Genomic DNA, 16,006 nt, shown 5'->3' on the forward strand with positions numbered 1-16,006 from the left:
CTTTTGAAAAAGTGTCACTCAGGTACACAAAATTGCCAGGATAATCTACTTTCCAAAAACCGTTATCCAAAAATAATGTTATGTAATCTCTCTAGTATCATGTTATGAGCATGAGGGTTTACCCCACACACAGGGTGAGTGGACTCCCTTGAAATTTACGAAGAATGGGGATGCTGTTAAGGCTGACTTTCAATACAGTCTTCTTGTTTCCTGCCTGGGATGGGGAGTCAGGACTTCCTTGACATTTTGTATCCTCAAAACTACTTTATAGGTATGCGATGAGACCACGCAACAGTCCTTTCTCAGCTGTCCTTGGCACGCTGTCAGCAGCCATCTGCCCAAAACTCCCGTTGTAAGGGTCATACCTTACTTGGAGAAGTCTTTAAGAATCCGTATGTAGCAGGTTACTGATACAGTGCAGTGTTTATTCACCTTGGCTGGTGACAAGGCCCCCAACACCACACACAGAATTACTGCAAGCATTGTTACACTTTTAACTTCACTAGCCTTTGAACGATGAATGCGCAGTGACCAAAATGTCTGTGACTGCGCTGTCCCTCAGATTATTCAATTTTTAGGGGGTATTTATAGTCCTAAAAGCTAAGCGGCTCCACTGGGACACGAAACAACCGAGGAAGCCTTTCTGTTCCAGCGAAGGCACCGGCGCCGGGGCACACAAGGCCCACGCCGGGGCCTGCCCAGCCCCGGGGCCCGCCGCGCACCTCGATTCACCTCCCAACCCGTGTCAGGCCAGTCCCAAGCGACTCCAGCTGGAGAGAAGCATCTGGAAAATCCCATCCGATGCGTGGGAAACTGTAAGAGGTTCAAAGGGTTACCGGCTACGGCGAGCAGCGGGAACAAACCACCCCGAGGGGGCTGTGTGCGTTCCCCCGGCCTGCCCGCCCCCAACGCACGCTGGCCTGGGGCGGCAGCAGACACCGTTATCCCGCCGGCCACCGTCTCAGCACCTGAGGAGGAGGGGCAGGGCCAGCCGCCGGTACGCGCAGGGAGCCCAGCCCGCTCCCGGAGCCCCCAGGGCAGCGCAGCCCAGCCCGCCCCCGGCCCCCGCTCCCGGCGGGGCGCAGGCAGCGCCGCCCAGGCCGCTCCGCGGGCGCGGTTGTCCCCGGCCCCCGCGCCCGCCGCTCCCACGGCCGCGTTCCCAGCCCCCGCATGCCCCGGCCACCCGCAGTCCCGCCTCCGCCTCCGATTGGAGGAAAGCGTGGCGACGGCGACCCCCATTGGATACTGGAGTGGCGGCCGCGCTCGCCATTGGCTGTCGGTGGATGCTACTCGGGCGGTGGCGGCTGGGGGAGGTGGTGAGGCAACCGGGACCCATCTGCTGCTCCGCGGCGGCGGCGGCATCATGGTGAGCTCCGCCGGGCCGCCCTCCCTACACGGGGGAGCGGGGCTGATGGAGGGCGTCTGGTCCGGGCCGGGCTGGCCGGGTCCGGGTCCGGGTCCATGGAGGGAGGGAAGGGAAGGGGCTGAACCCGCTTAGGCAGAGGGAGCCCTAAGGGGAGCCGGGTCCCGGCCCGCTGGTTTGGGGGGAGATGGGGGAGGTGTGAGGCGACGGTTGCTCCCGCCGGGGTGAGCGGCACCGGGGTGAGAGCGGGGCGGTGGGGAGGCGTGGGGTGCTGTGGGGCGGTGGAAGGGGCTCCCCCGCCCGGTGCCTGACCGTGCCGCCGCCGCGCCCTGCCCGCAGTACGGCTTCGTCAATCACGCCCTGGAGCTGCTCGTCATCCGCAACTACGGCCCCGCCGTCTGGGAGGACATCAAGTAAGTGCGTGTGCCTGTGCGTGTCCCTCCGCGGGGCCGGGGGCCGCCGCCTGCGGGGACCGGGCAGGGCGGGCACAGCCTGGCGCGCCCCGATGGCCGCCGCGGGGCCGCCCGGCATGTGTAGCCGTGGCTGGTGGCAGCGGTCTGCGGGAGGCGGCTCTCGGCCGGGGCACGGCCCTTACCACGGCCCTCCCCGCCTTTCGTCCCGCACGGGGCCTGTCACGCCGCAGAGAGCCGCCTTGCTCGCTCTCACCGATTCCCGGAGCTGCAGCGGGGGTGGCATCCGTCCCTGCGGCCCCCTCCGTTATACAGCGTGTGCGGCAGAAATCATCTGCAGGCAAAACGTCCCAGAAACCAGGGGAGCCCTTCCTTGGGCCAGACCACCAGGTGAACCATGCGACAGTTCACTCTCTGTGCGCTCCTGAGGAACTGCAATACAGTTTTTACCTAGTAAACTGTCTAAAATGAGTGTAAGGTCTTGGTAATGTACGCAGCTTGCAATTAAAAGTCACGGCTATAGAGAGATGCGTATAAGAATGATTTTGGGCTGTTGAACCTGACTTCTTGTGTCCAGCCCTTGCTTGTCTGGCAGTATAACATTTTTCCAAGGAGATGACTGTCTTCACTTTAAACTGATTAATTGTGAGATAGCACAAAAAGTTTGAAATGGGTAGTGCAAACAATATTCTATTTACCATAAATATGGTGGGTTGGATACTTGGGCAGAACTACAAGAAATATATTTTAAAAGCCATAAATGCTTACAGAGTTGTAAGCTTACTTTGTAGGGCTTTGTGTAACTATGTAGTCAGAAGAAAGGGTTTAATATAATCTCTTGATATTGTATGTTTTAAGGGAGAACTGTATTATCCAGTTTGGAGAAGGTAGTCATCTTTCAGTGGGATGCCTTCTTTTACACTACTCTCCCATTTATTTTGGGCCAATTTTAATATGTCACTATAGCTGTCTTGCCATTGTCCTAATACAGTTTTTGGAGTTAAAGGACTTCACTTGACAGTGAAATTTTTGTGACCGTGACAGTTTTTTTCATTAATCCATTCATTGAAAATGTGGTAATCTTACACAGTACCGTGAAATCAGAGAATCATGGAAACATTGGTAGGAAGGGACCTCTGGAGGTCATCTAGTCCAGTCTTTGTTCTAACCAGGTTACCAGCACTAGATCAAGGTTCAGCTGTGACTTTTGTCTAGCTGAGTCTTTAAAATCACCAGAGACGGAGAGTCCACAGTTCTGGTTCAACAGACATTCACTGTTCCAGTGATTCCTGACAGTTACTTTATAAATTATGCTTTGCAAATGCAGTTCTGTGGATTGCATAGGTGAGTCTTCAGTGAATGCCACATAGTTTTGTACCGTAAGTTGTGAGTTATACAAGTTTATTTTTCTTACATACCTTATTTAAACACATTGGTCATTTTCCATGAAAATTATAATAAAATATATATATGAATATAATACAGAATGTTCACTCTTTCCTGGTGTGCCAACCCTTACCAAGTTGTCTTTGAGTATTATGGTCCGTTTTTGTCCAGATTACCCACTTAACAGAATTTCTATTTAAGATTAATCCATCTGAGAAGATACAAAGTTTCTTCTAGTACACAATCATACTGCAGACAGTGAGAACCCGGCCATAATCCCTGATGCATCCTATCTCTTAAGATTTGATGCACACCTATTAGTATACTGAAGGTAACTAAAACCGATGAGGAGTATTACTCATTTAACATTTTTGGGAAATTAATGGAAAGATACAAAATACTTTGCTAAGGTCAGCTGTGAAGCTTCAAGAAGCTGCTACATCCTGTTTCTGTTTCTCAGCTGAGAGACATTTCTTTCTTGTAGTAGCCCAACAGCTAGGCTCTGCTACTAATTCACAGAGAAGATGGCTTTCTGAAAGGATACTACCACACCACCACCCAAGAGTGGAAGAAGAGGGGAACATGATCTGCAAGAAAGAGCCAAAATGTACGCAACAGCTGCCATAGCTCCTTATGCAAAAAGTGTTTGCAACAGGGTATTTATTCAGCAGGATTTTTCTTTAAAAGTAGCATATTATAGAGTTTAGAAACCAGCAAACAAACTCCTGTATATCTCAGTGGAACATAGATATAGTGGTGCTGATTTAGGAGTTGCTACAGGGTCAACTGAGAGCCACTAAATGCTTATTCTTTTTGGTACTTTTAAGTTCCTATGGTGCACCTACAGAGATATGGAAGAGGTTAGATATTTTACCTTATGTAAGCAAATACAGACTTCTTTCGAAGGCTTTGTTAGAACTGTTAATCGTTTAGGAAAACATGGGAAGATACAGACCAGTGTTGTGGCATGGTGGGTTGAATCAGTTGAATCACCCGTGATTGTTTTGGAGGAGTAATTGTTGAAGTCAACAGTCTTTGGCTGTTTAAAAAAAAGTGAGAGGCGCTTTGCACTGTGTGGTTGAATTTGCAACAACTTAAGCATTTCTGTGAAGCAGGAAAGCCTCTGCTTTGGTTTTTTTTTTTGCATGTTGAGATGATCACATACAGCTGTTCTGTTCTCCCTGAAGTCATTGCAGAAGATGTAAATCAGCATTGCAGACCTCTGGATTGTGATTGCTGAGTGATTCCCAAATGCTAGTGGCTGAACTTGGAGTTAATGTTTATAGAAGTGAAAAGAAAACATAGAACTGAATAATCCAAAATAATGAAACCAGGTCATTCTTCAAAAAAGTATGTTCAGAAAAGTTAAATACTGAACTGAAAGGGTATGCTTCATTTGCAGCATGAAGACTCTTGTCTTCTCTGGCTTCTTCAGTCAAAAGTGACACTGTGTGAAATTCTTAAATACAGAATTTGAGAGACCAGATAGTTGAATTTTATACTTTTATGAGAGTGGTGTTTTCATTGCCATCACTTACTCTTACCTGAGTCAGGGTGATGATTTCAAGTATCTGTTTCTGCTATTTCATTCATTTTTCAACATTCTTGTGAAAATCCGATCTATCTGAAAAATATACATACTGATTTTGTTTTCAAATGTCCCAGAGTGGTATTCTGGGAAAGTTAGACGCCATGGTTTTTTCATCAATTTTTAAAACAGAATGTAACTAAACAACAGACTTCTTTTTTACACATCAGGCAACCTTTACAATGAGGCACTAAGCTCATGGAAAAATTAAAGTATGTACTTTGAAATTTTACTGAATATAATTTTTGTCAGCTCGATGGAAATACGTCTTCGTTTTCCTGAAGAACTAGAATTAAAGTGCTTAAAACCTAAACAGTTCAAGGCCATGTATTTCTGAAACAACACTGTTGATCCCAAATAGGCTGCATTCAAAATAAGGTGAAGAAAGCTGGCATACGAGTGGTGAAAAGTAATCTTGATTTATGGAGCCTTTATTAATTTTCTCAGCCATAAATTCCCCAAAATTTGTTTCTTTTAGGTAGTATGCATGGAATTACTGTCTATGTACCTGTCCAAAACAAGAGAGACTACCCACATTTAAAAAAAAAAAAGAAAAATCCAAGACTTATGAAGTTCTGTCTTCTCTGGTGTGTTTTTGTGGTGAGCATATTTAAATAGGTGTGTGCTTACGTATTTTCAAAAGGGACTTCTATCATGATAAAATCTGAGCTCTTCTGCAACAGGTGTCACACTTGGCTGAGCTGAACAGCCAATATATGTGAAAATCTGAGCACTCCATTCAGCAGCTTGAAAAGTTTAATTCTGTAACGAATGTTAACAAGGATGTCTTCTTGAAACATCTCCAGGATAATATTTGGGAGCTAGAGCAATGTTGTCAGCAGGAAGTATGTAAATAGTCATTTATCCTCTCTTTCCCAACAGTATCCCTCTGTGTTTGATTAAATGAATACAGGGTTTTCCCATGGGCTCCTAAATCTGAATTTAGGCCAGGATAGATGTTCAAACTGTGGCACTTTCAAATAAATTGCCAAGAAAAGGAATGAGATCTCAAATATTTCATTAAGAAATGCATTAAAATGCTTCATTGCAAGACTGTAGAATAAATTAGTATTTTTCCCACAGAGGTATGTGAAAGATAAAATTTTGGGAAATGAAATGGCAGTCAGTCAACTGCAGTCTTCATCTTCCTTCTGTTTCTATGGTAGATGTTCCCACAAGAACATGCGTAGCCTGATGAGCATGGGCAAACTAGAACAGGAATTCTGTGTTTGCAAAAAGTAACTATCTGGAGGTCAAACTACTTTTTAATTGATTCTAGAAAATAATATCTGTGTCGAAACTTGCACAGTAGCAAAACAGGCATTTTGTGCCTCAAGACCCATGTATCCTTTGCTGGCTGTACATTAGCGTGGATGCAGAAAGCAAGTAATTGTCTTTGTTTTCCTGGTGCTCAATGCTTAGTGTAGAATTAAGGCATCACCCTGCCTTTGCCCTTTATTTGTCCTGCTTTTGTGGGTTAAAGCTGGCACGTACTGTCCACACAGGCTCTTAAATGTCAAGAATCCAGGGAGCCTGCAGGGTAGCACAAACGTTACATGGCCCCAATGCTCTCGAAGTGCACACAAAGGAGGAGTGAAAGTCAATTGCTAGTCCTATGTGGAAGGAAATTATTGTTGTTCTCCCCCAGACTTTACACATTCTCACCTACCAAGGCCTCAGGCTAGTTGAGTGATCAGAATTTGTTTTCTGTAACTGTACTGTTAGGGTTAAAATGGTGAAACCCTGAGGGTTGAGAAATTATTCTGGTGCAATATAAGGGGAAGGCTTCTCTCCTCAGTTTCAAATTGGGTTTGACTTAAGTGGTAGAGAACACTCTACAATTTGCGGGAGTGAAATGAACTGCAGGGCTATCGTTTGCTTTAACAAAACTAAACAGACACAAACTACTGCATCATATCGGTAGAAGTTAACGTAGGTCAGACTTTAGATACTCAGTGAGGCTTTTGCAGTAAAATGTAGATGATCTAAGAATACCTGTTTGTTGGGTAACTTTTCAAAGGCACTCGTGTTGTTGCGGGTTGTCTAGTTAAGTCAGGAGAGGTAGATGCTTTTATTCATTTATGCATTTAATGATGTCCTCCACTGATTTTCACTAGAATTTGGATACTTAGGAACTCACTGACAGGATATGATGTTCTGATTAATTTTATTTGCAGTTATATTCCAAAGTAGTAAATAATATAAAATCAAATAATAGCAAATGTACTCAACTCTGCCTTTAAGAATATATATTACAGTTTTTTTTACAGGGGAAATAACTCCATTTTTAAAAAATGTGCATTGTTTCCTGGGACTTTCTTGATAGTAAAACCTGCTCATTGTTATGCTTCTTAAACAAAGCAAGTAATAAAAACCATTTTGTAGCAGAATAAAGGTACTAGCTTGACTTACTGTGTCTGAATAACAAGTACAGAATGTCATCTTGTCAAAAATCTATTTTTCTTCTTACTAATATGGCAAAACACAATTTACTTTTGATGACAGATCCTATAAAATCAAGGTTTTGGCCTATTACTGTTGCTTAGGACAATGTTTAGAAATAATAACAATTCATACTGTAGTATAGTTTGCCTTTTCAGAAACTTAGAAAAATATGCACAAAAGCTGTAATAAAAGACTATTGTTACACTTGCAACAGTAAACTCTTAAGAGGTGTTGGAATTCAGATAATGTGTAGGTCTGATGTTGGTGGCATGTAAAGTCCATGGAAGGTGGGTTTCGAGCACAAGAAGTGCTGAGTACCTTGAAAAAACAGGTCCACCTGTCTCAAAGCAAGCACCCAAAATCAATGAAACCTGTTTGATCTGTGGTAGTCTTGCCACTTTGAATGGAAATGGTATAACTGGCCTCATGACCTTGTTAGAGAGCTAATTAATGGTTGTGCATGCAAATAATATAGGGATCAATTCCACAGGAAGTCTTGCTAGAAAGGAATAATTCTGTCTTCAGAGCTGGATTGGAAACCTGTGTTGTAAATCAAGCCTGAGGTTATATATCAATGAACGGGATAAAATAAAATATGCAATAATTGTGCATTAAGTGAGTAGGATCTGGCCTCAGTACTGAAATAATCGGTAGCCTGGAGGAAAAGGAACAAGTTCTGTGGGCTCATGGGGGTGACTGCCAGGTTGTGTCATTCAGCCTTGGGGGGAGGCAGGGGAACATGGCTTGGAGCAGACTTCACTGATGTTGTTACAAGCGGTACCGAAGTCCATCTTTCATGCTTTCACAAAGCAACAAAAATCCCTCGTCAAATGCTTGTGGCTCTTTATGAGACACTAATTTTATTTCTTCATAATCATTCTGGAAAATGGCATGTTTTCTAAGTTTTCAGTTGACCTTAGCTTCTATATATAGGACAACCCTTTACAAAGCATGTAAACCAGTATCATAGTCTATGCCAATCTGTCTACAGTATTAAAAGTGTCACTTCTGCTGGGAGAGAAGATGGATAATCATCAGCTTAGAATGTAATGTTTTTGGAGAAATTATATTTGTATATGTAGATACATATGCATATAAATATTTATGTGTACATGTGTGTGTGCGCCTGTGTGTACGCATGTTATATCTACGTAACCACAATGTGGCCTGGGCAATAAAAATGCAGACTGAACAGGAGATAAGAATCAAAGATCTGTACAAAATGTGAGATCTGGGATTTCGGTTAGTTATCAAGTGTAGCTGAAGTGAGAGAAAAGCTTTCCAGTTATTTGTGGTATGTTTCAACAAGGTCTGAGTTGCAAGGGAACCTTGGTGCCAGACTCCTTTTACACATCTAAGTGTAGGCTTGGACATGCTAGGACTTCAGGGGTCTTTGATCCTGTTAACATATTTGGGGTTTCTCCCATCAGTTTCCTGGCTCTCCTGTTCCTTTCTGACGTACTTCTTTTCTCAGGAACTGCAGAAAAGTCCAGGTGGCTAACAAGTGGCTTATGGATTTTACCACACAGGCACGTATAGCTGTGGATGGCAGTGGTGGAAATCAGTCCCATGTGAATTGTCTCTCCCACTTCACTGAACTGCTGTGAGCTTGCTCGGTATTGCCCTTTCCCAGCCCACAACTAATTTATTATAAAGAATGCTTGCTTTACAGTTCATCTAAAGTTACCGATTCTTTTGTGCTCAAAAATGTTGCAGACATACTGTGTTAATTATCTTAATTGTTTTCTCACCATGAACACTGACGAAAAACCAGATGATTCACTAGAGTTTTAGATTGGAAGTTCATACTTTTTTTGGGTTGTGTAGTACCCTGTTAATTGCAGTGGTCTGTGAAAAAACATGAAAATTGATTTTTCACTCTCTCCTTAGTACTGTGTGGGTTTACCTAGTGCTGAAGATGGAGTGTTCTGTTCAATCTATCTCATAACAGTTCTGAAAAAAATGCAGATTACTTATAAATAGATGTCAGAAAGAGACTTTGGAGAACCATTAGTACAGTATAACATCTAAATAATGAGTGTTTATCTAGCAACTGGAGTTAAGCAGGAACATTTGTTGTTGTTTATGTTTCTAAGTCCTTATTTCATATTATTCCAAAATTCGAAGCAGTATTTTTAAAGTTTTATTAAAACTGGTGCTGAATAGATGATTCTTCATGGGCCTGGAGGTTAATTTCACAAGACTTGTAGGGTCAGGACACTGCACTTCTGTTCCTTCAATTCCTCACAGTGGAGGGACCTGCTTGGAGGTCAGGAGTTTAAACTGTGTGGATGTCAAATTCTTTAATTTGTTTGGGAAAGACTTGGCTAAAAGGAAGTAGTGGCATGTTGTGAGACACGTTGTCAGTGTTATTGCAGTATCTCTCAGGTACTTTGCAGTTTTCCCAGAACCGGGAAGTGCTTTTAGACTTGCCAGGATACCAGGTGTTGTAAACATATCACTCACTCTTATAAATGAAACACTTTAAAGAATATTTTGTAAATACTGTTCCTTTTAGTCCACTTACGTAGAAGAAGTATTACGTATAATACTAGCTTTATATTTTTAATAATATTTTTAGTATTTTGAGTAGTAGCAAAGAACTTGTACGTTTGTTAACTGTATCTTCTAGGATTATCTTGTTATGAAAACTTACATTAAACACTCTCATATCCAGCCTGTGAAACTGGGAAATAGCTCAGAACTCTGAAGTCTATAAATACGCCTATTTACTTTACCCAGAACATCATTTTCCTGGACAGATTCCCATTTTTATTTAATCTTGTAACTTAATATAATTTATGTTTTTCCCAGCTGGGTGTTTTGAAATATCTCTGGCCCATCCACAACATCTAGAAGTCTTAGGTTGGTTTTTGTTTTTGTTTTTTTGTTTTTTTTTTTCCTTTTGGGAGGAGTGAGAAGAGCAGTTCAATATTTTTAATAATTTTTAGCAAAGCATCTTTGTGAAATACATGAAAAAAAGATGAGAAGTATTTTGAAAACACAAACCACCTGTGAATTTATATAAGGAGCAGTGAGTTTGCCATTTTAAAGAGATGCAAAGACAATGATTTTGGTTTCACTGATACCATCTTTAGTTCTGACAAATGTAATTCTGTTTAATAGTGTTACTCTTGGAACTGAATTAAACTTGACATGCTCCTATCAGTGAGATCAGAACCATGCTGGGTTCCTAAGTGCAGCAGTGTTATTTTGTTATTAGATTGTTTTGACTGGTCTCTTCAGTTTAACGAGCACTTTTTCCATCCATGGTACACCAAGAACAGTTAAGTACAATGGTGGCAAAAGTCCCAACAGAAACAATACCTGTCATGGAAGAAGTCCTAGAGGTGGTCTTGGAACTAGCTGTTGTTGTGGTGTGTTCAAGGTGACACACCCAGGGCATGCACTTCATACTGGAATTTTGATAGGAAGAGATCCAATTGTACTTTGGGGACACTAGATGGTCTGTTAAAGTGACACCAACAGGTTCTAAATAATAATGTTATATCACAGAGAAGCCTGTGCATCTTCAGGGTACAAAGTAATTGTTCCATGCAGTCTTGTACCATCTTTTTTTCCTGTTTATATCCATTACGTTTTGCAATATTTACCATGTGCTAAGTTCTGAAATGGGAAGGGTTCTTTTTCTGTAAGAATTTCTTTTTTTATTTTATTACAGCTTTATGATTTACTACAGAGACAGGATAGCAAGCACTGCTTCACAGGAATAAACAAGTTCAGACAGCAGCAGCCAACCTTCTTGATTCTGATTTATTCAAATTCCCTTTAAATGCTACAATCTGACTGCAAAATCCATGTTATGCAGATCGGGCTATATAAGTAAAACCAACCTGATGTGACATCTTGTTCAACTGTGTCTGTAAAATCTCTAAAGATGGTAGAGGAGGTCCTTACTACATCAAAATAGAGAAACTTTTTTCGTCTATATGAAATACAAATGTATGCGGTCTGTGGCTTAAAAATCTGCAGTGCAAGATGCATTTTGATTTTAAGAATGTTTTTTTGTCAGAATGTTTGTTCACACTTGATATTTCAGCCATCTCTGTGAATTATTAACATCACCTTTGAGCGTTAGTAGTGTGTTTTCGCATACTAAACTAGTTTCACAATGGGAAAGACTTTGAAAGGGCCCATTGTACACGTGTAGTATCACCTGTAACACTGTGCTGTGCTGGTAGACCAACAGCAGTCTGGGGGCTGCTAGCATGACTGATGGAGGAAAGTCCACTTAAATACTTGATCCTGCTTTGATCTACTCAATAGGAATTTTTCCATTGATTTCAAGGTCAAACCTGTATGTGAAAAATGGCCTCTATATAGCTGTGCTATTTTCCATTGTGCAATGGTTGAGGTTCTTTTTTTTCCCATGTAAACTTCCTCACATTAACCTGGATAATACAAACATTCCGGAGGAAAACAAAGGTATTTTAGAAAAGTCTGGGCTAGAGTCTTTGTTTCCCACAATTTGAATAGCTCTGTAATCATTCAGAATTAGAGTAAATAGAAAGGGCTGCCAGACCATAGCAGTTAGGACAGGCATAACATAGGATGTAAGTTTTGAACCACAAAATACCACATCCTGTATGCTGACAACAGGAGTCGGTTTAGGAGTCGGTTTGGGCAAGAGCATTAAAATCCTGGTTTTTAAAAAGTTTTAAATGTAAGCTTACTGGGGAGCAAAGTAAACCCTTCTTTTCTCTCTAGAAATGTGAATGAGACATAAATTGTAAATTCTGTTACGTTTGACTAAGTAGTTGTTTTGAAAGAAAGGCTGTACAAAAGTTAAAAGTTTGCTACTGTAGTGCTGTTCCTTCACTACAGAGCTAACTAGGGCTTGGAAGTTTGCCAGAGCTTGTTGCTTTTGGGTCATTTCCAGTCAAGCCCTTAAGAAAGTCACCAACATGTTATTGCTGTTAATACCTTTGTGATCAAACACTGTGGTCTGGAGAAAACATTAGAGCTATGCTGATTTACTGCCATAATTTTATTTGGTAAAAAACTGGGAATAAAGACTGCAGCAAAACATTTCAAGGGAAATGCCACAGTTTTTCATAAAGCTATGGATTATGAAGTTTTCCATGAAATATGGTTAGCCAGATGTAAATTCCTTGCATCTAAGGATGCCATGTTATATTGCAGTTCTAATCCCAGCTCGTGAACAGTCTCTCAACCAGGAGAGGGAAGGTGAGAACAGGTGTGGTTTTCTGGTCTTTTAAATTTCACATACTCAGGTTTGTAGCCATACCTTATTGTCCCACACCGGCAGGTTTGCTTTCATACGTGGTACTTGTAGATTATGGAGTTAAGAACAGCTATGTCACACCGGAGGAATTGCTGTTGATGGACAGCCAGCCAAGAGCAGCTCCACAAAGCTGACAAAGCAGCCTCACTTTTAGTATTAGTTGTAAATATTTTCATAGCACTCTCATGTATTTCTTCATATCAGCCTAGCTGTAGAACCTGTTCCTTCGTGTAAATGCCGGCAGCTTTGGTGGATCAGGTAGGTGTCAGCTAATGAGATGAGGAAACTGCAGCCATGAGGAAACAATTTAGAGACTGCCCATTCACCTGAATGAACGTTTCAATGACTTTGTCCTGTTTCCTAGACTGCTGGTGGTCATGACATGGTCAGCCGTTCTGGTGCTGACAGCAGTGATGCTATGCTCTCTGAAACAAGATTGTTAGAGGACTTGCCGTTTTGTAGACTTGCGGAAGGACAGGTGCCTCTGTAAACCCAGTTGTTTTCACATTGCATTGGCCATTTTGGATAAGCTCACAGCAGCATTTCGCCATCACGTTCAGTCTTAAGTCTATTGAAGTATTTCAGAGAGAAGGACTTTTGGATGGTTCTCACTGCTGCCAGATTACTGGGGGAGGCAGAAAGGCCTCAGAAGGTGCATCCCAGCTCCCTGGAGGCAGGGGACAGGCTTCAGCTGCCTGCACTGAACCGTCTGTCCTGTCCTCTGCCACTCTCTCTGGCTACACATTCTGTACACCCAGCAACTTCTGTGACCAGGGGATGAAGCAGAGAGGGAGATCCACCCAGAAAAAAAAAAAAAAAACCAGAAAACCGAGTATCTAACTGAATTATATTTCAGCTCAGCATCTAGCTGAACGGTTGGGATGGACCAACACAACAGAGCCTAGAGGTATGGGGATGGAGTTTTCCTGGAAAGGAAGAAGAGTGTTCTGGAATTTCAAGTGCAAGCTTTAAAAGTGCCTTTTACCTTTTGATGCAGGTTTAGATCAGACATTGTCATGGGATTTGCCATATTTGTAGGACAAGCAAAGAAATTTTTGTCCACATATTTTTGAGTGAGGAGTGTAATCCTCTGCACGAGTAAATATTTGAATTGACAAATTTTCTAGAAAAAAATTCCCCAAATAAGATTAGCTTTTGTTGGATTACATTTTTTTTAAAATATATTTTTCTCTGTCTCTACTAAAATAAAAATAACTAAAAGCTAGGACTACTTTGTGGTGGTGGTGTATTAGCCTGCAATACAAGCACTGGTTCCTTTTCCCGTACTGCTGGAATCCCCAGCAAGACTGCTAATACTGAGGAAGAGAAGCCTTAGAGCAGTGAGTTTCACCCCAAAAAATTTTATTCAAGGAATGCAATGTGACTGGTAATAGAACTATTTGTTGTCTAACTTTATCAATGAAGTTATTTTAATGGGAAATACATCATCAAGGCTACAGAGGACATGGTTACTAAGTGACCCAAAGGATCTAGAGAAAACTGGAGAAGAACAAAATAGCTACAATAATCTAAATGGAATAGGCATTGAAATAACCAGTGATGATTTTAAAAAGAGGTGGCTTAGAGAAACTGCAGGCATTGAAGAAAAACTTTGAGAAAGTAAACTAAAGACAAATTAAAAAAAAAAAAAAAAAAAAGGAAGCATGGCTTGGCACATAGAAGGAAACAGGAAAAGTTCCAGTCAATGTAGTTGGAAAGAAATGTAAGAAGTTTTGAAAGAGATACCAGCATCATCAAACTGGGTCAATTTTTAAGAGAAAACTCTCACACACACATATTGTATCTACTGGATTGTGCAAGTATGCAGTAGTTTTGAGGATGTTTGTTGCTTTTCCAGATGTTTGTGTTATCCTTGTGGTTTGGCTGAGAACAGAGACTAAAAGCACAGTGTGTATCAGAGATGTGGGAAAGTTTGTTCACGCTTTGCAAAGCTTCCTTCCAAACTGTATCTGACTTCCAGTTATGTATCATATTATGAGAATCAAATAACCGAGATGGTTTTCTTTTCTCATATTAATTTCAGTTCTTAAGAAATGTGGACTCTACCTTCTTGTTTCTCAGTGATCTCATATGCTTCAAGACGATGTTTCCCACTAATAACTCCAGCTCTCCTCCTAGTTAGGAAAAGAAGGAAAGAAGGAATTTGTGTTTTCAGGATTCAATGAGACTTGATATCCTGCAGGCTGATCTGGTCCTCTTCCCCAGCCATTCTCCAAAAGCTTCAGAAGTACTATTTTGGAGTATGAAAATATTTTGGAATATGAAAATAAATACCTCCATTAAGTTAATTAATTCTACATAAAGGGAACATCATTATGAATGAAAAACATTATGTAAGATGTTTAGTCTTACCTCCTCTGTAGCCTTGTCATATTACTTTAGGAAAATTGCTTAGCTTGTTTTTAGCTCATTATGCTCATTCTTAGATGGAGTATAAAAATGTATATTTCAAGTAGCAGTTACAAGACTTCATTAATTAATAAAAAAAGTACATATATTTTTTAAAAATAAAACCAATGTAGTATAATTTTTGGTCAGCAGTAAGAATGAGCAAGATTAAAGTAAGATTAAGAGGGGAAAAGAAATACGGTTTCCAGACTTCCATTTCATAAATGAACAGACTATCAAAGACTGATGTTTATTAATTAGAGAGTTAAATGACAATTTATTTTAGGTCAATAGAATACTACCATATGAGATTGCAATCAGGCCTTAGCAGCAGTACCATTTGCCATCTACCAGTTTTAAGATGAACAAGAGTACTCAATTCTCAGACCTCTCTCCCCTTTGAATAACTCGGAAGATGTTTGTTTGTATGGCTGGATAATTCTACTACACTTGTAAATGCTTGAATTGTTGTGCAGGCTTTATTTCTTATTTTTTATTATTTAATTTTTAAAATAAATTCTGCCTGCTCTAGAAAATTAGAATTTGATTTTTGGTCAAAGACTTCTGTTTTGATTGATGGTTGATCATGTTATGATGATGGAGCAAAGATTTTGATATAAAAGGGGATGTAGGATTTTACATAGTAGTTTTATAATCTACTTCTTATAGGTTTATAGTTTCTCTGATGACCATTAGAAATTTAGAGCAGTTAGAAATATTGGCTCTTAAACTGTGTTTGAACCTTATTTCAAGGAGCATTTCTATCCTACTCTGGTAAAAGCCCTTCATTGTCATGGTGCTAGTAAATAAGTTTTTAATCATGGTTCTTTTCCATTTGTACATTAGAAAAATAATTATTTCAGTCCTGAGTTGAAGAATGTCTTGATTTGCATGACGTGCTTAGTTTTTTATACAGAACTGCCTCATTGTCTGTCTTGATATTTTTACTAATTCTAAGGCTTTTTCAGAAGAACAACTCCCTGTACTAATTTTTTTTTCTTGTGACATAAGAGGGTGTGATTCAGTCATTCTCGTTTAGGCTTTCCTACCTCTTTGCCTTTCTTTTGTCTTTCTGAGATGTTCTGCAGCATGGAGCTGTGTTTAGATGAAACAGTGTCTTTTCTTTTTAATGAGGTAGC

General features: G+C 40.9%; 1 protein-coding gene across 2 annotated transcripts in view; it reads left to right on the forward strand.

Annotated features, from left to right (window-relative positions):
* Nucleotides 1–1,298: 1,298 nt before the first annotated feature.
* GUCY1B1 (guanylate cyclase 1 soluble subunit beta 1) overlaps nucleotides 1,299–16,006 on the forward strand; it is a 43,470-nt gene continuing 28,762 nt past the window's right edge. Inside the window, exons 1-2 of one of the 2 annotated variants that reach the window (XM_055719336.1) lie at nucleotides 1,299–1,366; nucleotides 1,703–1,776. In XM_055719336.1, coding sequence (XP_055575311.1) covers nucleotides 1,364–1,366; nucleotides 1,703–1,776 — 77 coding nt within the window. In that variant the 5' untranslated portion in view covers nucleotides 1,299–1,363. The remainder of the gene's footprint in view (nucleotides 1,367–1,702; nucleotides 1,777–16,006) is intronic. The other variant, XM_055719332.1, reaches the window with a different exon arrangement.

The sequence above is a fragment of the Falco cherrug genome, chromosome 1, assembly GCF_023634085.1.
Source record: "Falco cherrug isolate bFalChe1 chromosome 1, bFalChe1.pri, whole genome shotgun sequence".
Lineage (NCBI taxonomy): Eukaryota > Metazoa > Chordata > Aves > Falconiformes > Falconidae > Falco > Falco cherrug.